General features: G+C 54.5%; 3 protein-coding genes across 6 annotated transcripts; 2 read left to right on the top strand and 1 right to left on the bottom strand.

Moving 5' to 3' along the window:
• Positions 1 to 1,858: 1,858 nt before the first annotated feature.
• Positions 1,859 to 19,415, bottom strand: DRAP1 (DR1 associated protein 1). 3 transcript variants are annotated; one of them, XM_045555961.1, is made up of 7 exons: positions 19,064 to 19,415; positions 3,607 to 3,679; positions 3,409 to 3,502; positions 2,959 to 3,078; positions 2,746 to 2,839; positions 2,408 to 2,496; positions 1,859 to 2,077 (listed from the first exon to the last, which is right to left on the bottom strand). In XM_045555961.1, exons 2-7 carry the CDS (start codon positions 3,659 to 3,661, stop codon positions 1,972 to 1,974), a joined length of 558 nt encoding a protein of 185 aa, XP_045411917.1. In that variant the 5' UTR covers positions 3,662 to 3,679; positions 19,064 to 19,415; the 3' UTR covers positions 1,859 to 1,971. The 3 variants fall into 3 exon arrangements, with proteins under 3 accessions (XP_045411917.1, XP_045411916.1, XP_045411918.1); XM_045555960.1 differs by lacking the exon at positions 19,064 to 19,415 and adding an exon at positions 3,883 to 4,200; XM_045555962.1 differs by lacking the exon at positions 19,064 to 19,415 and adding an exon at positions 3,883 to 4,194 and having other exon boundaries at positions 1,859 to 2,018.
• On the top strand, positions 4,315 to 6,605 carry C7H11orf68 (chromosome 7 C11orf68 homolog). Of its 2 annotated transcripts, none has more exons than XM_045555949.1 (2): positions 4,315 to 4,511; positions 5,189 to 6,605. In XM_045555949.1, the coding sequence occupies exons 1-2, from the start codon at positions 4,384 to 4,386 to the stop codon at positions 5,946 to 5,948; spliced, it is 888 nt and encodes a 295-aa protein (XP_045411905.1). In that variant the 5' UTR covers positions 4,315 to 4,383; the 3' UTR covers positions 5,949 to 6,605. The 2 variants fall into 2 exon arrangements, with proteins under 2 accessions (XP_045411905.1, XP_045411906.1); XM_045555950.1 differs by having other exon boundaries at positions 4,356 to 4,511; positions 5,192 to 6,605.
• On the top strand, positions 18,443 to 24,275 carry FOSL1 (FOS like 1, AP-1 transcription factor subunit). The gene is made up of 4 exons (XM_045555951.1): positions 18,443 to 18,782; positions 21,047 to 21,244; positions 22,698 to 22,805; positions 23,202 to 24,275. The coding sequence occupies exons 1-4, from the start codon at positions 18,681 to 18,683 to the stop codon at positions 23,610 to 23,612; spliced, it is 819 nt and encodes a 272-aa protein (XP_045411907.1). The 5' UTR covers positions 18,443 to 18,680; the 3' UTR covers positions 23,613 to 24,275.
• The last annotated feature ends 231 nt before the right edge of the window (positions 24,276 to 24,506 follow it).

The raw sequence follows: 24,506 nt of genomic DNA on the forward strand, positions 1-24,506 counted from the left end.
GGTGGCACTGTGACTGGTCAGGCTGGCGTCCTGCTCCCCTCAACCCCAGGGAATAGGGTCAGCAGCACAAATCACAAGTTCCAAGTAGAGGAGAGAAGGTTCCAGAAAGGAAACAGAAGCACTGCTACCACAGGGGGCATCGCAGAGGCAGACAGGGCCCACAGATGTCCCTCTCCAGCTCCCTGGTCTCCAGGTCCCCAGCTGTCCATGCCACCACGCCACACCACACCTCAAGGCCGGGCTCAGCTGCGTTTTAACCTGCCTGCTTCCTCCTTGCCCACCTCACTTGGGTCAGGCCGCTTCACAGAGAAGTCAGACACCATCAGATAAAATCCGTGAAGACCTCAATCCTTCCCCCAAAACCCACTTGCCACCCTCTCCCTTGGCAGGTTGGGGTCTGCCTTAGATGTCCCCACCTCGCCCCATCAATTCTCCACCTCCTGTCCCTGCAGCCCATCCCTCTCTGAAGGCTTGTGCTTCTGCCACTGAAAAAACACCCTACCTCCTTTAGCCCCTCACCCCAGGCCATCTCTAGTACGCAGCCGCATGCATCGCTCCCGTGCGCCTCGGTGCCCCATCTCCGGCCCTCACGCCCTCAGCAACCAAGGCCCAGAAGCAGCGCTGGCAAGGGCTCCCCAAAGCCAAAGGACATGGCACAAGTGCCACTGCCTTGTCCTCAGTCTTTGACAACTGACCTCTCCTTCCTTCCAGACACCCTGTGCCCTGGATCTGGCTGCTCATCTCCTTGGTGGCCTGCTGCAGGCCCCCTGCCCCAGGCAAGGTCTCTGGCTCTCAAGGTTCAGGCCTGTCACCACGCCCCCTCTACACATCCACCAGCACCTCCCCTCAGTAGCCTCACCAGTACCCCACATTTGTCAAAAGCCAATTGTGATCTTCATGCAAAATCCTTTTCTTCCTCCTGTCCCCCAGCTGGAAAAGGGCCCTGCCAAAGTTGCTACAGAAAGAAACCTGGGAGGCATCCACGAGAATCCCTCCAGTCCCCCATCCAGCCAGTCAGCCACCCAACAGCGCTCAAGTCTGAGGCCAAACAGGCCTGGAGTCTGTCCCACTCTCCGCGCCCGTCTCCCCTGCCCCAGTCACCATCACCCTCACCCAGACCCCTGAGCTGGTTCCCAGCTACTACCAGAGTCCATGGATGCCTCCGCCACGAGGACGCCAGTGATCTTGTTAAAACAGAGGTACCCACAGCCTCCTGGCTCTAGACCCTTAGAACAGAATGCTCCCATCCCAGGGGCCCTGCCATGGCCCACCCTGTCCCCTCCACAGCCTCCCCAAGCTGTTGCTTCCTGAAGGCATATGTCTGGCTTGTGGGCACTGTGGCTCCTGGGTCTGCTCTGAAATGCATGTAGTTGGACTATGTTACTGCCCTGCTCAAAAGCCACCTTTGAGGCCCTCCCTGATCTTCCCTACCTCTGCTCCCGCAGCTCCTTCCCACATGCCCTTCACTGCACGGGACACTTTCCAAGATCCATTCCCATTCCTTGTCCCGCCTAATCCTTCACAGCAGCCCAGAGAGGGCAGAATGGACTCCATCAGAGATGAGAGGCTGCTCAGAGAACAGGAGCCTGCCCAGGGGCACACAGGACAGTGAGGCAGGTAACCCAGCACACCCAGCACCTGCCAGCTCAGGCCCTGCCCTCTCCCACCTTCCCTCCATTGGCACCGGTGGTGCTGTCCTGGCAGAGCCGTGGCCTCCAGCCTCCTGGGAAGACACTTCCCTCCACTCAGCTGCTGCCTGGCCAGCCACGGTCTCTGACCCCAGCACTGTGGGAAAGGCAGGTGGGTGGATGGACGGCAGTCACAAAACCCTGAACAGAAGCTAGGACAAACACTGAGATACTCTTTTATTACTGTTTTATTAATAAATTTAAGAACAATTCTGTCTTCTCTCCTCCCCCCAGAACGACTAAAACCAACTAAAAGGGGGTACGGCCTGGGGGGCAGAGGGTGCTAGGAGTCATAATCCTCTTCGTCCTCTGCGTCAGGTGCCGAGGGGCCTGGGGGTGCCGGGGGCAAAGGCAGAGTGGAGGTGAAGGGCAGGAAGGGCGTTGGAGGGCTGTAGGGCAGAAAGCCGGAGAGGCATTCAGGCCTCAGCCCTGCCCAACCTCCACAGAGACCCTGGACCAACAGGGAGCCAAGCCCCAGAGAAACGCAGGGCCCAGAGCAGGCCACACAGCCCCTGCCCAGGCCCCACCCACTGTCCCTGGCCAGGCTGGGACAGGATCTTCTGAGAAAACAGTCCCCTGGCTTTGAGCCCCCCTCAGTTATCCCCCCCCGCCCCCCAAATCTGCCACAATCAATAAAGCAAGCGGCCAGGGAGGACAGGAGGGACAAGCCAGCCTTGGGGAGTCTGCTAGCACCCTCCTGGTGCCACTGAGATGCTTACCTCTGAAAGTGGGCAGGGGGGTGGCTGGCCTGGGGTGGGGGCTGTGGTGTTTCCTCTTCCCCGTCAGTATCTGTATCTTCAGAATCATCCTGTGAGCCCAAGCACAGCAGGGATCAGAGTTGACAAGAAAAAGCATAAACCCATGACTAGGGAGTCTGGACTCCTGGGGGTAGCTGGGACGGGAGTAGACCCCCATAGCACCAATGAACAAACAAAGAAACCAAGGTGCAAAGTGGTCACAGACAAGGATGGGACCAGGTCTCCAGCCAGCTCAGCCTGATGCGAGGTTGCCCTTTCTGCCACCACGGGCCAGGACAAAGGGTTGGGGTCTCATTCACCTCCTGCTCCGAGTCTGTCCCCGACAGCTTCTTGTCCTTCCCTTTGCTTCCCATTCCACCATTCTTCCGGTTGCTGCTGCCTGGCTTCCGGCCCCTTTGGGAAGGTACAGTCCATCTGCCCAGAGATCTACACGCTCCTTGGCCACCCCCAGCCACCCCTAACCCCCATGGGTCTTGGCTTTCCCCATTGTATACCTGGCTCTGGCCCCCTACCTGCGGGCACCCTTGTCCCCATCCATGTGGTTGTCTTCTCCATCCCCCTGCATGTCAGGCACAGATGCCACCAGGTCCTTTAAGAAGTCAAACTGCTGCTCCAGCTCAATGCACTGCTTCCTGGAAGAGGTGGGAGGGGATGGCACTCAAGAGGTGCCCAGACACCTAGGTCCTTAGCAAGGGGCAGCAGGGGGCCCTGATGTCAGGAGAATGGAGCCTGGAAAAACCCCGCCCCATCTCTACCACACCGGGCCTCCCCGGCTTCGCTTAGGCTGTTCCCTCTGCCCAGAACGCCTAAGTCCGCCTCCACCAGTCCAAACCCAGCAGTCTTTGAGGCCTTCCTGGTCCCCCAGTAGCCTCCCACCTCCCTCACTACCAGAGCACTCCTCTAAGTGTGTGAACTCCTTGGGCAGGGCACCACCGGACCCTTCCAGCTCCGTGGCCACTCACAGGTGGGATGTAGTCATGGTCTTGGCGTTTCGGGACTGGGTCACCTGGCAGGCCTTCTTCAACAGCGACTCCAGGAAAAGCTCGAGCGCCCGGGCTGAGGGGCGTCAAGGAGAACGCGGAGGCGAGGGGGAGGGAGGGCGACCCGAGCTGCCTCCCTCCCCCACGCCCCTCAACCCGGCCAGCCCCTCGGCAGGATACAGATGATGACAGGCACAGCCGCCGCCACCTTTCCAATCTCTTCGTCCGTCTGCATGATCTTCTTGATCCGTGCCTGGGTGGGGGCGGGCAGAGTTCGGACCCCGTTGCCTTCGTCCCAGAAAGGGATGCAGGGGGGAGCAAGAGGGGTTTCCCGGGGAAAGGGGGCGGGGCGTCCAGGCCCCCGAACACCGAGATGCGCCCGCCCCCCCAGCCGGGCCTGGGCCCAAGCCTCCCGGGAGCCGGGCCCGCTCCTGCCCGTGTCGGCCACGTGCTCACCGGCGGGAACCGCGCGTTGTACTTTTTCTTCTTGCTCGGCATCCTGGGGCCTCTCTCGCCGCGCCGGGCCCAGCGCCGCCGCCCGCAGCCTCCCGGCCCCCGGGCCTGCTTGCTGCCCGCCCCGCCGCAGTTCCCCCGGGTCCTGGTGCCGCCCGCTCCGCCCCCGCCGCTCCCCACGGGTCCTAGCGCCACCGCTTAAGACGACACTAGCAGGGCCCAAGTGCCCTCCCCTTGGAGCCTCCCCGCGGTGCGCGTCTGTCCCCAACAAGACCGCCTCTCCCGCCCGCCCCCAAGGCCAGAAGAGCGAACGTTAGCCCCGCCCCCCGCGGGCCCGCCCCTCCCTGCGTTCCCCGATGGTCCCGCCCCCGGGGTCAGCACCGCCCCGGACGGCCCCGCCCCTTCCCCTGCCAGCACCGCCCCGCGGCGCGGCCGATCCGGCCTGGTGGCTCCGCCCCGTGGCCGCGCTTGTCTATAAAGTTGTTGTTGCGGCGGGGCGCTAAGATGGCGGCGGCGGCTGCAGCCGTGGCGGGGGCGGGGCGCGGCGGCGGCGGCGGTGGCGGCGCGGATCCCCGGCAGGAGCGGAGCCGGGCCCGGAGCTGGGCCGGCGTCGAACGCAGCGAAGGCCGAAGGTGATTGCGGACGGCGGGAGGAGCAGGGCCGGGGCGGGGGCACAGCTTGGGCCGTGGGCGCTAATGGCGGCAGGCGCGGCAGGGTCGGAGCCTGGCCCTCCTGCACTCGCTAACAAGCCCGGGTTCGAGTCCGGGCAGCACCCCATTGGCCTCGGGCTGGCCAGTGCCCTTTCTGGGCCTCAGCGTCCTCGTCCATAAGTGGGCCTGATAACGCTCGCCTGGGAGGCCTGGCCCTGCAGGGCCTGCCTCGGGAGCTGCACGAACCTGCGCTTATTTTTCTCTATTAAATCCCAGCGCTCCGGATACCTGGCCAGAAGGTGTACTAGGGCCTGTGGCTTCCACACTTGAATTCACATTTTGGTGCTGCCAGTCACTATAGGTGTGACCTTGGGCCAGTCTCTTTTCTCTGAGCTCGTTTCCTTGGCTGAAAGTCAGGGAGAGTAGTAGTAACAGTAGCAACAGCACTTAAGTAGTGCTTACTGCTCCTCAGGCATCTAATTTTCACAACAGATCTACTAGACAGGAACAGTTGTTATCCCATTGTAAAGATTAGGCAACTGAGGCACAGTGACATTAAGTCTTGCCCAAGGCCACACAGTTTAGTCCAGTGCCTGGCACCCACTAGGCCCTAGCAAGCCATATTGTCTCAGACTTGCCCTGACTCAGTTCCCTCACAGCAGGATGGAGCCAGGTGAGGAGCTGGAGGAGGAGGATTCTCCAGGTGGCCGTGAGGATGGCTTCACTGCTGAGCACCTGGCCGCCGAGGCCATGGCAGCTGACATGGACCCCTGGCTGGTGTTTGATGCCCGCACCACGCCTGCCACCGAGCTGGATGCCTGGTTGGCCAAGTACCCGCCATCCCAAGTTACACGCTATGGGGACCCCGGTTCACCCAACTCTGAGCCTGTGGGCTGGATCGCAGCATATGGGCAGGGCTACACCCCCAACTCAGGTGACGTGCAGGGCCTGCAGGCAGCCTGGGAAGCTCTGCAGACCAGTGGGCGGCCCATCACACCGGCTACCCTGCGGCAGCTGGCCATCACCCACCATGTGCTCTCAGGCAAGTGGCTGATGCACCTGGCACCTGGCTTCAAGCTGGACCACGCCTGGGCTGGCATTGCTCGGGCTGTGGTAGAGGGCCAACTTCAGGTGGCCAAGGTGAGCCCACGGGCCAAGGAGGGTGGGCGCCAGGTCATCTGTGTTTACACGGACGACTTCACGGACCGTTTGGGTGTACTGGAGGCAGATTCGGCCATTCGTGCAGCAGGCATTAAGTGCTTGCTGACCTACAAGCCTGATGTCTACACCTACCTGGGCATCTACCGGGCCAACCGCTGGCACCTCTGCCCCACTCTCTATGAGAGTCGTTTCCAGCTTGGGGGCAGTGCCCGGGGCTCCCGGGTTCTGGACCGCGCCAACAATGTGGAACTGACCTAGTGGGGTCAAGTGGGAGAGACTACCCTCTGCTTCTCTGCTGGGGATGGATCCTCCTGTCTTCCTTCTCCTTGTCCCAAGAAGGCTAAGCCCCTCAGTTCTGGGGACTAGGTCACTTGGGAACTGCCTGCATCTTCGATCCCCTTGAAATTCTGCCCTCTGTTCAGGGCTTACTCAACCCTCCACAGGCTGGGAGCTCTGGCTCCCTAAGGGCCAAGCCCTCAGCCTTTCTCTTCAATGCTGCACCCCTCCATTGCCCAGGACCACAGTTTGGGTGCAGACACCTAAGAGGAGAGCCTTCCTTGGCCACCTTCATCCCCGGCTATACCTCTCCTTCCTCCTGCATTCTCCTTTTCTTTCCTTCCTCCCTCACAAGGGAGAAAACTTAGTGCTTCCAGTCCCTCTCCTTGGAGCCTTCATAGTCCAGGGGACAGGAGCCCTGCAGGCCTGAGTGTGCCATTGTGGGGCATGGGGTAGTTCTGCCCGCACATCCCCTGTCAGAGAGGGGATGCCAGGGCCATGGACGTGGGGCCTGCCCCTCCCTGCCAACTCACACAGCCTGCACCACCTTCCTCCCTTCCTTGGCTACCTTGACATGTGCCTGCTCCTGGTATTTCAATAAAGCCCAGCTTGGGTCTGTGTCTCGAGTGTTTTTTAAAATACTGTCTTCATGATTTCCTGCTTTGGTTGGGGGCGGGGGGCAGGCAGGGCCTGGAGAGACTGCCCTCTTGACCTGGCCAGACCACCCTCTCTGCCCCCAATAATGAGATGTGCCTCACTGCTGAGGCTGCACTACTCTGAGAACCTCTGTGAAGTCAGCCCCACTTCCCTCCGTCCCAAGAATCAGAATCAGTTTCTCAGTGACTTCCCGTAAATCTAGTGATTGGCCCTTCCAGGAAGGTCCAAGGGGCCACTATTGGCCCACAGGGTGCATTTGTGCATATTAGAGAAAGGTGCTTTCTTGGTCCTGGCAGTTCTAGGTCAGAGCACGTGGTTTGATGAGCAGAGGATGGGTTGGATTTCAACACCCTAGGCTGGACATCCTTGTGTAGTGAACAACCTGCACAACCATAGGTGGTGTCTCTGGAAGCCCCAGTGTTTATACTCACCTCTCCTACCACCCTGACCATCGTAGGGGTAACTGGACACTTTGCAAAGCACTTCCATATGCATCATTTATTTGTTACAACCTCTAGGACATGTAGGCCCCATTCTGTGGTCAAGGGAATTGAGGCGAAGAGGGGAAAGGAGTTTTCTCAGGGTCGTGCAGTGAAGTCTGGCAGAGCTAGCACTTGCTTCCCAGTCCCTTCCTCCTTAGCGTAAGTGTGCTCCCTGACCTCGCTGAGAAAACCACCCACAGTTAGCTCTTTACAACTCACAAAGCACGTTCACTCATGTGATCTCATGGGGCCGCCCTGCTGAGACTTGCTGTAGCCTGTGGGAGCCTGGCTCTTGCACCCCCATCTTAACCCCATGCCCGGCCCTGGCCTTGGTTGGGGGCCAGAGTGTCTGGCAGAGAGCCCCGTGGGACACTGCTCTCGTGCCGTGCCGGAGCTGACTCAGCCTCCAGCAGCCTCATCAAATTGGAATTTGGAGCAGAGGAGCGGAGATGCCACTGGGCTGACTGGGTGGAAGTGGCTGAGTCATGAGATGCTGGCTCAATACCCTCTCCGGCTTCCTCCCCACCCTAAGTTTCCCCAGGGCTGAGTACCCCTCTGCCCAGCCTTAGGAAGTCCTCAGAGCTGGGTGGTCTCCAGGTTGGAGCCTGGTACCCTGCCTCCCTGAAACCTTCAGTGCCTTGCCGTTGACCAGAGTAGGCCAAGGCACCTCATGGGTCCCGCAGAGATGCCCAAATGGTGTCAGAAGCACCTGGTTCTTCAGTAACTAAGCATGTCACAGTTTGTCCCTTCCTATCCATCCCCATGGCCCTGCCTTAGCCCATTCCTCACCCTCCCAGGCCACCTCAACAGCCTCCACCTTGCCTCCTCCACCCTCCCCCAGGGTCCCTCTCTTCCCTTACAGTCAGGTCAGTGGATTCCACTTGAAGAGCTCCTGCTCAAAGCCCTTCTGTAGCTCCCCACAGCCTGCAGGATAGAGTCCACTCTCCTGGGCTGGCCTTGACCTGGGCCCCATTGACTGCCCCAGCTTCCCTCAGGCACCCCTTTCTGCCTGTGCTCCCCCCACCCAAGCCATCTGGCACTTCCTTCACCCGCTGGCTTGCAGCCCTCGGCCTCAGGCTGTTCCTTCTGCTCAAACACCTGCCTTGCAGCATTGATCACAGGACAGTGTAGTTACTTATGTAATGGCTTGATTGATGTCTATCTCTTGCTGGCCCCTAAGCCACATGCCCAGATCCAGCACTCCGTGAAGGCAGGAAGAGTATCCCAGTCTCAGCCCTGTCCCCAGAGGCTAGCACAGTGCTTGGCCAGAGCAATCTCGCCATTAATTATTAAACGAATGAAGTAATTGACAACTCAGATCCAGCCCTTCTGCCTCATCTCCACTGCCTGCTTTGCCTGTCTTGTTCCAAAATCATGAGCTGCTGTGATTTTCTTGCCCACACGCTGGCCTTTCTGACTTCTGTGCTTTTGCTTGTGTCATAGCCTCTGCTTGGCATGCCTGACCCTCACCCGCTTTCCTGGCTGACGCCACAGCACAGACCCACTGGCTCAGGTGTTATTCTCCAGGATCCTCCCCCATCCATCTTCACCCCAACTGTCAGGCACATCCCCAGGCTCCCACAAAACCTGCCCACCTGTGGCTCTCATCTGTGGGTCTGGGGCCCCTCAAGGACAGTGGCTGTGCTTTGACACTCCTTCAGGGTTTCCTCAGCATCCAGCAGAGGGCCCAGCCTGGTGCAGGTACCAAATAAACATTCTTGAATAAATGAGTGATAGAATGAAAGCCACTCTTCTCTCTGGGTCTCAGTTTTCTCATTCTGTTCATAACAAGAGCCAGGCATTGCACTAAGTATTTACCTACATCATCTCATCTGAGCTTTACCTGGCTCATTATTGCTGCCATTTTGCAGAAAAATAAACTGAGGCCCAGAAAAGTTCAATAATTGGCTCAAGATTACAAAGCTAGTAAGTGGCAGAGCCAAGATTCAAACCCAGCTCACCCAACTCCAGAGCACCCAATGCATTGTTGAGCCCTCACTGTGTGAAAGTGCTGGCAGTGTGGGGACCTCAAAGATAGATGAGACCCAGCAAGGGCTTCAGATCTGATTTGTAAAGCACACAGGTTGGGTCCTCAAAACCACCTGGAAGAGAGGCTGGGCCAAAACTGGGATTCCCTTTTTTATTGATGAAGAAAATGAGGCCCAGAGCATACAATGACTACACTACCTGGGCAGGAAGGGGTCTCCTGGGTCTACAGTGGGGACTGCTCCCCTGCTAGGTCAACAGTCCCCCAAAGCCCACCCCATCAGGCTGCCAGGAGGTTCTGCCCCATTTGGCCGGCCCCTCCTACAGGGGAGCAGGGAAGTGCCTTAGGCCCCCGGTGGGCTGAGCAAACTCCAACAATCCCTTGTGCTCTGCTCCTTTTATAAAACCAGGGGGAGGATGACTGAGACCAGGAAAAGAAGACAGCCCCCCACCCCATCTCACATATACCACAAACCCCCAGACCCCAGGAAGGAGGCTCCAGAGGGGCTGTCCAGGGTGGGAGAAAAATCTCTGCCTGACCCCTGATTTTAGCTGGGACTCGGGCAGAGTCAGGGAGAACAGGAAACAGCTGAGTAGGGAGAAGCTTTAGCCAGAGCTTTGGCAGGATTTTGGGGATTTTCCCGGTGGGGCAGCTGCACCCTGCCTGCCTGCTGGGAGGGGCCCTGGCAGGGATGAGGGTTGGGTCAGCAGCTGATTCATCCGAAGAGGGAAACTCCCCACTCCTCTGACGCGCATGCCCCCAGGCACTGAGGGCGAACCTAAGGCACCCCACTGAGAAGCCCACCAACCCCATCTTTCTTTGGTTGGGTGTAGGGAGAAGAAAAACCAGGCTAGACAGAGGGATAAAGTCAGACAGGGTGGCAGGGCTTAGAGGGCAACTTCTGGGGGAATAAAACCAGAAACTGGAACTAGAGTGAAAGCTGGACAAAGGCCACCTCAGGGGTCCTTTCTCGTCCATTTTATAGATGAGAAAACTGAGGCTGAAATAATAAAAGCAAATATGTACATAGTCCTACTCTGCACCAAGCATACTCTAAGCAGTTTATATGCATTAACTTATTTTGGTCCTCACAGCCCTCCTTTTACTGATAAAGAAATTGAGGCAGAAAGAGGTTAAGTAACTTGACTAAGGTCAAGACTGGAAATGCTCCAGCAGCCTCCACAACTCCCAACAGTGCTGTACACACCTGTGTGGCAGGAAGCCTGTCCCTGGTCCCTGAGCAGCTCTGGCCCCTGGGGACAGGGGCCCCCATGGGGTGAAGTCTGAATCGGTTTCTGGGGATCTTCCACCCTCTGCCCTTTGGAGACCCTAGAGGACAAGCACCGACTCTTACTCCGCTAAAGTTGGCTCCTGCAGAAAAATCAGCCAAACCCTCCCAGGCCAGGAGAGGGCAGCGAAGCATTCCTGCCAAAATCTCTCTAGAGGGCTTTGACTCTTTTCCAAACCTCAATCCTTTCCTCCCGAGTCAGAGCCTCCCTTTCCTGTCTGCCACCCGCCCCTCACAACATTATGACACACGCGCACACATGCACGCACACGCAGGCGCATGCGTGTGCACTGGGAGTCCAGCCCCCAGGCTCCTGCCCCTCAGGGAGCCCGGGCTGGCCCTGCTCCCCTCTGCCCTGGGCCGGGGCCTGCTGGGTCAGATGGGGGCTGGGTTGCAGCTCTGTGAGGTGTGGCCGGGACCCCACGCAGGCCAGCTCTGCCCCATTTGGCTCCCACTCACAGGCTACGTGACTCACCCCCTCGCCCCCCATGACTCAGTTTACACGGGTGCCCAGAGGTCCTCCCAGCATGGGTGGGGCAGTTTATTGGCCCAGCCCAGGCCTGCCAGCCTTTCATCCCAGGATGAGGGATTTCATCCCACTCCTGGCCCAGAGCAGGAGCTGGCACCCTCGAGGGCAGCAAGCCCGGCTCCCAGGAGCCTGGGGAGCAGGAGGGGGGGGAAGTCCCAGGTCTGAGGATTAGAGGAGCCCACAAACTGGGTGACAGGCTCCAGCTGTCCTGGGCCTGGGTCTGCAGGGAGCAGGAGACACTCCAAGAAACTCAAGGGCCAGGCTGAGTGGGCAGAGCCGTCCTGGGCACTGACAGCAGAGCCCCTGACACCTCCCTTCAGAGAGAATTGTCCATATAGCAGAAAACATAACAGCAAGAAAATACTGACATTTATTGATCCCTTACTGTACCGGTGCCATGCTCAGCACTATCCATGTGGGGTCTGATTTACTACCCCCAACAACCCTGAAAAGCAGGTACAAATATTATCATATCCTTTTTATAAATGAGGAAACAGAGGCATTGAGAAGTGAAGCAAATTGCCCAGGTTACCCAGCCAGTAAGTGGCTGAGCTGGGATTCAAACCCAGGCCATCTGACCCAGAACTCACGCTGTGAACCCAAGTGCCTCCTGAGCCGTGCTGGCCAGAGCAGAGATGAGGGGCCCAATGACCACCCCCCCACCTTCAGGGAGCTCCATTGAAACCTCTGGTTTAGGGACCACAGTATGTAAACCACTGATCTGCAAGAAAGGGAAACTGAGGCTTCCAGAGGGAAAGGGACTGACCAGGGATGGAGAGGTGGCCGGTGTGGGGAATGGAGCCCCCCTTTTTATGAATGTCTCCCCCAATCTCGAATCCTCCTCTGCCAGGAAGCCTTCTCCCACTCACCCCTGTCCTACGGGGAAAGAACTCTTCCTTCCTGGGGGCTCCTGCAATGAAACTGACGCTCTCTGGCTCCTGCCCCCAGCACTGTTTCCCTAGCACCAGGACTGCTCTGAGTGTCTCACCACTTCTCTGGATTGTAAGTGCCTTGTGGCCAGGACCAAGTCTTTAATTTTCTCCACCACCCCCACATCTGGCTCCATCTAACTTTTAATTCAATTTACTCAGGAGAATGAATAAAGAAAGTGAGACCTGGTGTGGTGGCTTATACCAGTAAATCCAAGCACTTCAGGAGGCCAAGGCAGGAGGATCACTTGAGCCCAGGAGTTTGAGACCAGCCTGGGCAACACAGCAAGACAGCATCTCCACAGAAACTAAAAAAATTAGCCAGGTGTGGTGGTGCACACCTGTAGTCCCAGCTACTAGGGAGGCTGAGGTGGGAAGATCACTTGAGTGCCCAAGGTTGAGGTTACTGTGATCCATGATCGTGCCACTGCACTCTAGCCTGGGCAACAGAGCGAGACTCTGTCTCAAAATGAAAGAAAGAAAGGAAAGAAAGGGAAGGAAGGAAGGAGGGAGGGAGGAAGGAAAGGGAAGGGAAGAGAAGGGGAGGGGAGGGGAGGGGAGGGGAGAAAGAAAAGAAAGAAAAAGTAAAAGAAGGGCCAGGTGCGGTGGCTCAAGCCTGTAATCCCAGCACTCTGGGAGGCCAAGGCAGGAGGATCTCTTGAGCCCAGGAATTTGAGGTTGCTATGAGCTAGGCTGATACTATGGCATTCTAGCCTGAGCAACAGAGTGAGACCCTGTCTTAAAAAAAGAAAAGAAAAGAAAATGTGGTACATCCATGCAATGGGATATTAGCCATAAAAAGGAGTCAACTGCTGCCACACGCGGCAACATGATGAACCTCACAGACAATGATAAGAGACAGAAGCCAAACACAAAGGAGCACATGCTGTATGATTCACTGATGTGAAATTCTACAAGAGACAAAACTAACTGATGACAATAGAAATGAGTTAAGTGATTTCCTGGGATGGAGGAATTGACTGCAAAGGGACAGGAGAGAACTTCCTTGCTGTGTGGCTTTTGGCAAGCTGCTAAAAGTTTCTCTGTGCCTCCATTTCCTAATATGTAAAATGGGTATATCATTATAATATTATCTATGTCACAGGGTTGTTGGGAGGCTTAAATAGATTACTTTGAACGGTGCCTGGTTGATCAGAATTCAATGAGTGGAAGCCACTCGTGTTATCCTCTTAGCCCCTCAAGCCTCCCAATCAACATGCAACACAAAAGCACATAGGATACGTCAAGCATCTTTACCCCACCCTTTCCCAGGTCTCAGGCCCTCCTGTGCAGCAATTCTAAAGGTGCCACAGCTTAGAAGAGTACAAGTCTGGAGGTGAAATGGTTAGACTTTTAAAATTCTTCTGTGAACACTTTCATGATTAAAACAATCCCTCAGGCTGCTGAGTGGGAAATCGAGAGGAGGAAGCTGAGCTGGGGGCTGTGAAGAGCATTCAGGAGAGAGAGGATGGGGCCAGGACCAAGGAAAAGAAATGTTTTATTGAAGTGAATTCAAATGTCATCACCAGGCTGGGCGAGGTGGCTCACGCCTGTCATCCTAGGACTTTAAGAGGCCAAGGCTGGAGTATCACTTGAGGTCAGGAGTTTGAGACCAGCCTGAGCAACACAGCAAGACCCCATCTCTACAAAAAATAGAAAAATTAGCCAGGCATGGTGGTGCCCGCCTGTAGTCCCAGCTATTTGGGAGGCTGAGGCAGGAGGATCACTTGAGCCAAGGAGTTTGAGGTTGCAGTGAGCTATGATCATGTCACTGCCCTCATGCCTGGGCAACAAAGTGAGACCCTGTCTCAAAAACAAACAAGCAAACAAGCAAACAAAAATGTCATTTCCAGAAATGGAGCAACTGGAATTCTTTTTTTTTTTTTGAGACAGAGTCTCACTCTGTTGACCAGGCTACAGTGCCGTGGCATCGGCCTAGCACACAGCAACCTCAAACTCCTGGGCTCAAGCAATCCTCCTGCCTCAGCCTCCCGAGTAGCTGGGACTACAGGCATGCGCCACCATGCCCAGCTAATTTTTTCTCTATATATTTTTAGCTGTCCATATAATTTCTTTCTATTTTTAGTAGAGACAGGGTCTCGCTCTTGCTCAGGCTGGTCTTGAACTCCTGAGTTCAAAGGATCCACCCGCCTCGGCCTCCCAGAGTGCTAGGATTACAGGCGTGAGCCACCGCGCCCGGCTGCAACTGGAACTCTTACCCACTGAATAATGCTGGTGAGATGTAAAGTGGTACAACCTCTTTGGAGAACTGTTGAAGAGAATCAATTAAAGCCAAACATGCACCTACCCTATGACCCAACAATTCCCCCCAGAGAAACAGCCAAGAGAATGGAGGGCAACTGGCCACTAAAGGACATATCAAGAAGGCTCACAGCAGCCTTAGTCATACTAGTCCCAAACATGAATGGCCCTCAAGTCACTGGCAGGAGAATGGAGAGACCAATTGTGGAATATCCGTGCAATGGAAAGCTACATAGCAATAACAAAGACCATGCTACTGGTTCACTCAACAATGCAGACGAATCCCACAGACATGTTGAGTAAAAGAAGCCAGACCCAAAAGAGTACACACCAGATGGTTTCATTTACATGAGGTTCAAGAACAGACAAAACTAATCTCTGATGATAGAAGTCAGAATAATGGGTGGGGGGTAGTGACTGGAAGGGGCACAAGGAGCTCTCTGAACTGCTGGAAATGTCCTCTGTCTTGATAAATGTGGTAGCTACATGGCTCTACACATGTAAAAATTCATTGAGCTACACACATTGGTTGTATGTATATTAAACTTCAATTTAATCAAGAACTTAAATCTAAGAGCTAAAACTATACAACTCAGAAGAAAAACATATGGGTATGTTCATGACCTTGGACTTGGCAACAAATTCATGCATTTGACACTTAAAGCATGAGAGAAACAAAAAAAAAAATAGATAAATTGCACTTCATAAAAAAACTTTTAAACTTTTGTGCATCCAAGGACATTATCAAGAATGTGAAAAGACAATTTACAGAATGTGAGAAAATGTTTGCAAATCATAGATCTGATAAGGGCTTAGTATCCAGAATACATAAAGAATGAGTATAACTCAACATTAAAAAAACCCTTAATTTCTGAAGGGGATTTTTAAAAAGGATAAAAAAAACAGTTAAAAATGGGCAAATACTTGAATAGACATCTGTCCAGAAAAGATATACATGAGAACTAAAAGCACATGAGAAGATGTTCATTGGTCACTAAGGAAATGCAAATCAAAACACACCATCTAGGACGTCTCTAATTTAAAAAACGGAAAATAACAAGTAGAGTTGGCAAAAGTGTGGAGAAATTAGAAGCTTCATACACTGCTGGTGGAAATGTGAACGGGTACAGTCACTTTTTAAAACAGTCTGGCAGTTCCTCAAAAGATTACTGTATGACCCAGCAATTGCAATCTTAGGTATATACTCAAGAGAAATGAAAACATATGTCAACACAACAACTTGCACACAAATGTCCACAGCAGCATTATTCATAATAGTCAAAAAGTGGGAACAACCCAAACCCAATGTCCATCAGCTTATGAATAAATAAACAAATCGTGGTATATACGTACCATGGAATATTATTCAGCCATAAAGAGCAAACAAGTATTGATACATGCTACAACAGGAATGAGTCTTGGAAAAAAGGAAAAGTTATGCTATGTAAAGAAGTCAGACAAAAAAGACCATGTGATGTGTGATTCCATTTACATGAAACGCCCAGAACAGGAAAATCCACAGAGACAGAAAGATTAGTGGTTACCAGGGGATGGGGGGAAGGGGGAAATAGGGAGTGATTACTTCATGGGTATGGGGTGTTTTTCTGGAGTGATAAAATTTGAAACTAAAGAAAGGTAGTGGTTGCACAACATTGTAAATGCACTAAATGCCACCATAGTGCATACTTTAAAATGGTTAATTGCATGTTACATTATTAATAATTTCACCTCAATTAAAAAAATAAACTTCAATTATAAGAGTGAATAGAAACTGAAAAACATAAACATCACCTCCAGTGCCCTGGTGGCACTGAGAGCCCACTGGGTGCCAAGGCCCTCTCCCTCTCCCTGCAGCCCCAAGAGGTGGGGACTAGCAGCAGTGACTGAGCTAGTCTCACATGGCTACCAAGGGACAGTACTAGGGTCTTTCAGAACTCCCTGCCCCCAGACTTCCAGCAATCTCTATGGCCCCCTGGGGTTCTCTCCTGGCCTCCCTGGGTGGGAGCTGGTGAGGTCAGGGACTGGGAACGTTTCTGAGGCCACAAGGCGGGAGTTAGTGACTGAGGAGCTTGGAATGTGCTGCCTCTGAAAGGACCTCCTTGTGGCTCCACCAACGGTTAGAGCAGGAAGGGACTTTCAAAGTCATGTAATCACTCACACACACACACTGTTTGAGACCTGAGCCCCTGCTCTGCCAGCTGCCCTAGACTGCCTGGGGACGGGGGAAGGGGTAGGGGCACGGGGTGAATGTTGCAGGCAGGTGAATGTAGCCAAGGCTGACGTTGTATCAGGCCACATATATGCTACCATCTGGCTGCCTGTGTCACCCTTGACCTACCTGGTTTGTGCTCAGCCAAGGAGTTCAGATCTCAGAGTGTGAGTGTGTGTGTGTGTGTGTGTGTGTGTGTGTGTGTGCTCCATGAGTGCCTTAACGTGTGATTGGAGTCCCAAGGACTCCCACCCCTGGAGCCTTTTATTAACATGTGAATTTATTTTTGCTACTATTGTCAAATTCTTACTATGTACCGTGTTAAGCATATGGCATTATTTTATTTCTGCCCTCCAGCAACCCTGAGATATACTTATCATTATATCTCCATTTTACAGATGAAGAAACAGAGGCTCTGAGAGATTGTATACCTTATCTAGGTCACACAACTGGTGAGCAGCCTAAACAGAATTCAAACCCACGACCCACAGTTATCTGACTGCAGAATGCATGTTCTTTCCATGGGTCACACTGCCTGAAAAAATCTCTCACTCTCTCTTTCTCTTTCACACATATACATACACACACACACACATGCACACCCCTATACTTCTCATGGTGGTAAACTGCTGTGGTTTCTTTTCCTTTTAAAGGAAAACAAACATTGAGTAGAACAAGGGCAAGGGAGAGGCACCAGGCTGGTAACCACCTTCTGAGTGCACAGCACCTTACAGCTTACAAAGCACTTTCACGTTTATGATCTCATTTGATCCCACAAAAGCCCTGTGAGGTCAGCAGGAAGGAACAATTGGGGGTGGGACTCAGAAGGAAGGTGACCTGCCCAGGGTCACACAGACAGCACATGGTAGCTCTGGGACTAGGACCCCGGAGCCAAGCTGGCCTCCTGGCTCTAAGTACTGAGTACATCCACAGACCCCTGGCTTCTGTTCCCAAGCAGCCCAGGACCCTGCTTCCCTGATGGCAAAACTGGAGCCAATCAAATGGAGGTACTGGTGGAAAAGAAGAAAAGCCCAACCCTCTTTTCTGTAGTTGTGTGACATTGGTAGCTCTTTACTCTCTCTCAGCCTCAGTTTCTTCATCTATAAAATGGGAAGAAGCAGAGACCAAGTTTGGGGAGGGTGCTCTCAGCAGTGCTCTTTTGCTTGTGTGAAAAGGTGTCTGTGCAGCTGTGAGGGCTTTGGAAAATCTTGGCTGAGCCTGGACTTGGAGCTCCCACAGCCCTAACTTGGCAACCTGCTTCAGCCACTCACTTAGTGACCTTGGGCAATTCATTTCAACAGCTCTTAGCCTCGGTTTCCCCATCTGTAAAATGGAGATGATGATGGTACCTACCTCCCAAGCACATATGGCCATGGCCTGACATCCACACAGACCTTTGATATCATCTCCAAGCTGGTGACCACAGCTCTGGAAGGGAAGTGACAGTAAAGTCGGCATTTGTCAGATCTCAGGATGCCTGTGTCCCACTACAGGCTCTCACTGCCTGTAGAAGCCCTGAATTAAAACTTGTTATAGCTCCTGAGATTATCCTGAGTAATGCACTATATTGCATTATATTTGTGGGTAGGTTCAAAGCATTACCTTGTTTATTGTAAACATTTTAAATATATCACGATTTTTGTAACCCTGGTTTGGAATTTATTCACTTTTTAGTTACTTGAGGCCTTAAAACAATGCCAGTAGAGGGTCCTCATTCCAGGAAGCCTTGGGTGGCACTCGGTATGGTTCCTGGCATGAAATAAGCACTCAGTAAATAATAATAACCCGTCACATTTACAACCCACCTTACGCTTTCCAGGCCGCTTTCACATTCATTCCAAACCCCCACGCGCGGCAAGATAGCTACGTGATTATTTCGTCCTGTTTCACGGAAGCAGAAATGGAGGCCAGCCAGGCCGCGAGGGGTCGGGGGCGCGGCCCGGCGGGGGGCGGCGGGCTGGCAGCGCGCGGGGGGCGGGGCGTGCGGTCCCTCAGGTGCGTGAATCCGCGGGGAATCCTCGGCTCCACCTGGGCGTGGCGAGGAAGTTGCACCATGTATGGGCAGCTACGTCAGAGGGGGGCGTGCCGCCGCGGGGTGGGGGACGCCTAGTCTGCCCTTTTCGCCACCAAAAGGCGGCTGCCGGACCGTAGGAGGCGTCGAAAAGTTCGGGACCGACAGGCAAAAGGCGGCGCGTCTGGAGAGGTGGAGCCCTGAGGTGACCGGCGCCGCTGCGAAACGCCCCCACCTCCCGCGGTCGGAGTGGTTCAGCCCGAGAACTTTTCATTCATAAAAAGAAAAGACTCCGCGAGGCGCGCGTGAGTCAGAACCCAAGCTGCCGACGCGGACCCCACAGAGCAGCCAGCCCAGGGCATGTTCCGAGACTTCGGGGAACCCGGACCGAGCTCCGGAGCCGGCAGCGCGTACGGCGGCCCCCCGCAGCCCCCCGCCGCGGCGCAGGCGGCGGCCCAGCAGGTGAGAGGGCCCCCTGGGCTCCCCGGGTGGCCCGCGCTCGGGACGCGGGGGTCAGCTCCCGCACGCTCTGGACCAGAGCCGGGAGCAAGAGTAGGGACAGCGTCTGGGGCCGGAGCCGAGGATCCTGCCCAATCTCCGCCATCCAGGGGCCAATTTCCCCGCCCCCCCCCCACGGCCCAGAGGAAGGCGCGCACCGGGAGGAAAAAAGATCTGCGAACGTCCCTCTCTTACCCGTCCCCTTCTCCCTACCTGAAATGGATGTGTCCCTCCACCTCTGTTACCTTCTTTCTTTCCTCTTGTCCACCGCTAATTTCTGTGTCCCATCTGCCTCAGAAGGGATCCAGGTCGCCTGGGTAGTCCTAGCCCCGACGGATCAGCGGGTCTCTCCATCTCGGGCTAAATTCCTGGGATCCGGAGTCTGGGCTGTGGCTGAAACGTCCCCACACACGAGGGACGCCGGATTTATTGGGGTAACAGCCCGGACAGAGTGGGAATCCTCAGCACTGTGACCGTCAGTTTGTCTGTCTGTCCTTCTCTACTCCGTCGCCAAGTCCCTATCTCGATACAGTGAAGCCTGGCGGTCCCTGGCAGTGGAACCTGACAGGTTCCCGGAGACTGGCTTTCGACCCCTTTACCGAATAGGGACCGCGAGGTGCCGGGACGTGCGCTGGGTAGTGCTGCTGGCAACTCCGGCGCCCCCGCCTCTCGGCACCGAACGGTGCCCACTGCCGGCTGGGAGGACCCGAGAGGTGGCAGGTGCCCATTTCCTGTCGAGGGGCTGTGAGCACGTGTCGTCAGGGAGGGAATGAGAGGCGTCCGTTCCGCCGAGTCACGGAGGCTGAGTCACTCGGGGCGCCCCTCCCTTCCTGGCCCCGAGGGCCCGGGCCCTGACAACCTTGGAAGCGGGAGATGCCGCTGGCGGTGTCTCGGCCAGGAACTGGGGTCACTGGGCCGCTGAGTCTGCGGCGCAGGGCCAGGGCCACTGCTGTTGGGACTTGCCTGGGCTTGTGGGGCGCTTCCCGGACTACTGGGCGCCAACAGCCGGGGCCCAGCGGCAGAGCTAGAACCCAGTTCTCCTCCCAGAACACTGAGCTCCCATCCCAACCCACTCCTCAGACTTCTGGCTGAAAGGATGGTCACAGGGTCAACGTGCTGGGCGCTAGCCGCATCATTTATGGTATCTCATGGAATCTAAGACCTCAAGCCGAATGCGGTGGCTCACGCCTGTAATCCTAGCACCCTGGGAGGCAGAGGCAGGAGAATCGCTTGAGGTCAAGAGTTTGAGACCAGCCTGAGCAAGACCGAGACCCCATCTCTACTAAAAAAAAATAGAAAGAAAACAGGTGAACAACTAAAAATATGCAGAAAAAATTAGCGGGGCATGGTGGTGCATGCCTGTAGTCCCAGCTACTCAGGAGGCTGAGGCAGGAGGATTGCTTGAGCCCAGGAGTTTGAGGTTGCTGTGAGCTAGGAGGACGCCACGGCACTCTAGCCTGGGCAACAGAGCGAGACTCTGTCTCAAAAAAAAAAAAAAAAAAACCTCAGATTTTAAAACCTGCCATTATTTTGTGCCACTAAATTTTTTAAATGAGATGTTGTACTCCTCACCTGTGATAATATTAACAATGAGGAAACTAAGGCACACTGAGATTAAATAACTTACCCAAGGTCACACAGCCAGTAAGTGGCTGAGCTGAGATTAGAACTGGGACGGCTAGAACCCAGAGCAGTGCCTCTTGTCTGCTTTGGGCACCTGCCACTTATCAGACTTATCACACACATTCTCTCTCACCTGATTTCACAGCCTCCCTGTGAGCTAGGTGTTGTAATTATCCTTTCTGTGCAGATGGGTGCAGGAGTGGGTAAGAGCCCAGGTGCCTGAGCTCAAATCCCATTTCCTGCTTATTGGCTGTGTGTCTGTGGATAACCGTTCTCCTGTCTGAAAATGAAGGTACTATTGTGCCAATTATATGAGTCAGTATTTGTAAAATGGTTAGAACAGTGCTTGGCAGTTCATACTTTTTAAGTATTAGCTCTGATGGGGAAACAGAGGCACAGAGAGGTTATGTGACCTGCCCAAAGACACACAGCTATTGAGTAGCAATTTGTCACCAAGCCCAACTCTGACTGTCAAGCTGTGTTCTTTCTGGTCTCCCAGAACCAGTATCTACATTGAGGGTGGGCAGCAGTGTGGCCTCTGCTCACTGAAAGCCCCTCAATCCCCACAGACCTCATCCCTGGCCTTCCATTTTCTTGTCCCTCAGAAGTTCCACCTTGTGCCAAGTATCAACGCTGTGAGTGGCAGTCAGGAGCTGCAGTGGATGGTGCAGCCTCATTTCCTGGGACCCAGCAGCTACCCTAGGCCTCTATCCTACCCCCAGTACAGCCACCAACAACCGCGGCCAGGAGTCATCCGGGCCCTGGGGCCACCTCCAGGGGTACGTCGCCGGCCCTCTGAACAGGTAAGGAGCAGAGGCATTGTACTGGGTCCAACTGCCCACAGGGGTGATGGGGTACAGAGGACAAGCTCTTGCTAGAAAGGAAAGCACAGTCTTGGAAAAGGGGAAGGTAGGGGCATTGGTGTCTATTGTCCAAGGCAGAAAATGATAGGAACCCCTGGGAATGCCAAGAGGACAAAACAGTCACTTCTGTATCAGCAAAAGCTTCCTGGAGAAGGCGGCATATCAGCCTAGAAAGATGGGTAGGATTTGCATAGGTAGAGATGAAGGAAAGAACATTCCAGGTGGAGGGGATAGCAGGAGCAAGAATAGAGGTGGAGGTGAGAAGGTGTAAGGTATGCATGTGGAAAGGTGGGAGGACCTCCACCTGCTGACATACATGGACAGGGTGGGCTTATGCTGTCTGGGGAAAGAACAGGAATAGAGGGGTCCCTTCAGCTACTCTCTGGGTCTCAGTTTCACTGTCTCATTTAATCCCCACAAAAACTCTCCAGGGGAATGTACTCTGGTTTTCCCCATCTTCCAGCCCAGGAAATGAAGGCACAGAGGAGTAGTCACTTGCACAAGTTGTGAGTAATGAGACGGGACTGGCCTTGGCCCCAGGTCTATCCAATTCTGAAGTCAGATCCTAACCATCAAGCCACCCTGTCTCATTGGATCCTAGTTCTTGTTCTGGAACCATAAACAAGTACATCCTCCCTGGGCTTCAGTTCCTTACATGTAAAATTGGGTTAAGAATTTCTGTTTAAGCCGGGCATAGTGGCACATGCCTGTAGTCCCAGCTACTCGGGAGGCTGAGGCAGAAGGATCGCTTGAGCCCAGGAGTTTGAGGTTGCTGTGAGCTAGGCTGACGCCACGGCACTCTAGCCTGGGCAACAGAGTGAGACTCTGTCTCAAATTTAAAAAAAAAATTAAAAGAATTTATGTTTAAAAAAAATCTATGTAAAGCACTTAGCTGGCACATAGTGGGTTCCCAGTAAATTGTAACTTATTCAGCAGCACTCATTAGTCCTTCCTAGTGCCCACAGTTCCTGAGGTTAAGAGAAGAGTTGGCTGTTCAGAGATCCAGAAGGATGAGGGTCCTGCAATAAGGGGTAACCCCAGCCCAGGTGGTCAGAGGTGGAAAGGCCACTTCTGGCTGGGGAATGAGAAGGCTTCCTGGAGGCAGGGGTATTTTGAGTCCTGGATGATGAGGAGGGTTAAGGTTTGTGGAGGGGGAGGCTATTAAGGGAGAGAAATGAGTGCTAAAGCTAGGTGCGAGGAGGGAATTTGACCAAGCTGACTAGTGGTTCAGCCTGGATAACCAGTCCCTAAATCACAGGCTGAGGGGGTCCCCCATGCTTCTGTGTCCTCTGCCAGGGTCCTAGCACTGGACCACTGCAGAGGTGGGGGGCAAGTTCCTGGCAGCCAGTGGCCCAGGGTCCTCCTCACCACCACCCTCACCCCAAACCGCCAGATCAGCCCAGAGGAGGAGGAGCGCCGCCGAGTAAGGCGCGAGCGGAACAAGCTGGCTGCAGCCAAATGCAGGAATCGGAGGAAGGAACTGACCGACTTCCTGCAGGCGGTGAGTACCGGCCCTGTGGAGGGTGCCCAGGCCCCGACCCACAGAGCCTAAGAGGGACCCTGGCTCCCAGGAGCCTACGGTGTCACAGTGTATGTAGCCCCCCAACACCACCCTGGCTCCTTGTCAGAGGGGCAGTCCTTCCGGGAATAGGTCAAGGAAAAAGCGATTAAAAATTGACTGCAGCACTTCTCACTCGCTGCAGAGCAGAGCTGAAGCTCTGCCAGCCATCTCCTAAGAGCCCAGCTTGATGGGAGTCATGCCCGTTTTCTCCCAGGGGCTCATGGGAGTTGCAGTCCAGACTTGCTAGGGACTGCCCACCCCACCACCACCAGCACCACCTGAGGCTATGGGGTATTCAGCCTTCAGCTTCCTGACTTCCCGCCTGACCCTCTACAGGAGACTGACAAACTGGAAGACGAGAAATCTGGGCTGCAGCGGGAGATTGAGGAGCTGCAGAAGCAGAAGGAGCGCCTGGAGCTGGTGTTGGAAGCCCACCGACCCATCTGCAAAATCCCGGAAGGAGCCAAGGAGAGGGACACAGGCAGTACCAGTAGCACCAACAGCCCGCCAGCCTCCTGCCACCCTGTACCTTGTATCTCCTTGTCCCCAGGTCCTGTGCTTGAACCTGAGGCTTTGCACACTCCCACACTCATGACCACACCCTCCCTGACTCCTTTCACCCCCAGTCTGGTTTTCACCTACCCCAGCACCCCTGAGCCCTGTGCCTCGGCTCATCGCAAGAGTAGCAGCAGCAGTGGGGACCCATCCTCTGACCCCCTTGGGTCTCCCACCCTCCTTGCTTTGTGAGGCACCCCAGCCCCACTCCCTGCAGGTGCTACCCTAGCCAACATCTTCTCTTCTTTCTCCATTGGTCCAGCTGGCCTGGACCATATCCCACACCCAACCCCCACAGGTTCTTCTCCATCCCTCTACATGAGACTGAGCAAATTTTGCTTCACAATAGAGCCAGCTTGGGGCCATCAAAGCTACCCACTGTTTTTCTAGAGCTGGTCTCTCTAGCACGATTTGCACTAAATCAGAGACAAAATATTTCCCACTTGTGCCAGAGGAATCCTGGCAGCCCAAGGAGACTTTGTAGGTCCCTAGGGGTCCTCTGGAGCCCTAGCCCCCTTCAGCCCACCCTCCACATCACTCTGTTCCTGTGATTTACCCAACCCTCCCCCCTGACCGAAGGTGCCATTCTACCAGCCTAGAACACTAACTCACCCAGCCCCACTGCCAGCAGCAGCAGGTGATTGGACCAGGGCATTCTGCTGGCCCCTCCTCAATAGCACAGCTGAGGGGGCACCAGAGGCTCCTGTGATGAGCTGACTTGCAGACCTCAGCTCTGAGAAGCCTTTAGCTCCAGTGAATCCAAGCCTCCACAGTGAGGGCAGCTGCTATTTATTTTCCTAAAGAGAGTATTTTTATACAAACCTGCCAAAATGGAATAAAAGGCTTGAAGCTCTGGCCTGGGCGTCTCATTAGACCTAGAGGCTAAAGGGAAAACATTTGGAGCCAGAAGAGCTAGGTTCCGGTCCCAGCTCCACAGACTGACTGCATGACCTTGGACAAATTCTTTTATGTTTTTGGACCTTGATTGTCTTATCTGACAAATGGGGCTACGCTCTCTCTCATCTCCAGGATTGAGAGGAAAGAATGCTCTGGGATACAAGCGAAGAGGATTATCATCCTTCTCCC

Source organism: Lemur catta, chromosome 7 (genome assembly GCF_020740605.2).
Source record: "Lemur catta isolate mLemCat1 chromosome 7, mLemCat1.pri, whole genome shotgun sequence".
NCBI lineage: Eukaryota > Metazoa > Chordata > Mammalia > Primates > Lemuridae > Lemur > Lemur catta.

Excerpts from the sequence above, each read along its gene's own strand:
- DRAP1 (XM_045555960.1), bottom strand. The coding sequence starts at position 3,924 with ATGCCGAGCAAGAAGAAAAAGTACAACGCGCGGTTCCCGCCG. Across the intron at positions 3,680-3,882 it reads ACAACGCGCGGTTCCCGCCG|GCACGGATCAAGAAGATCAT; the intron begins GTGAGCACGTGG and ends GCCCCCACCCAG. Across the intron at positions 3,079-3,408 it reads ACCATGACTACATCCCACCT|GAAGCAGTGCATTGAGCTGG; the intron begins GTGAGTGGCCAC and ends CACCTCTTCCAG.
- C7H11orf68 (XM_045555949.1), top strand. The coding sequence starts at position 4,384 with ATGGCGGCGGCGGCTGCAGCCGTGGCGGGGGCGGGGCGCGGCGGCGGC. Across the intron at positions 4,512-5,188 it reads GAACGCAGCGAAGGCCGAAG|CAGGATGGAGCCAGGTGAGG; the intron begins GTGATTGCGGAC and ends GTTCCCTCACAG.
- FOSL1 (XM_045555951.1), top strand. The coding sequence starts at position 18,681 with ATGTTCCGAGACTTCGGGGAACCCGGACCGAGCTCCGGAGCCGGCAGC. Across the intron at positions 21,245-22,697 it reads GTCGCCGGCCCTCTGAACAG|ATCAGCCCAGAGGAGGAGGA; the intron begins GTAAGGAGCAGA and ends CCAAACCGCCAG. Across the intron at positions 22,806-23,201 it reads TGACCGACTTCCTGCAGGCG|GAGACTGACAAACTGGAAGA; the intron begins GTGAGTACCGGC and ends GACCCTCTACAG.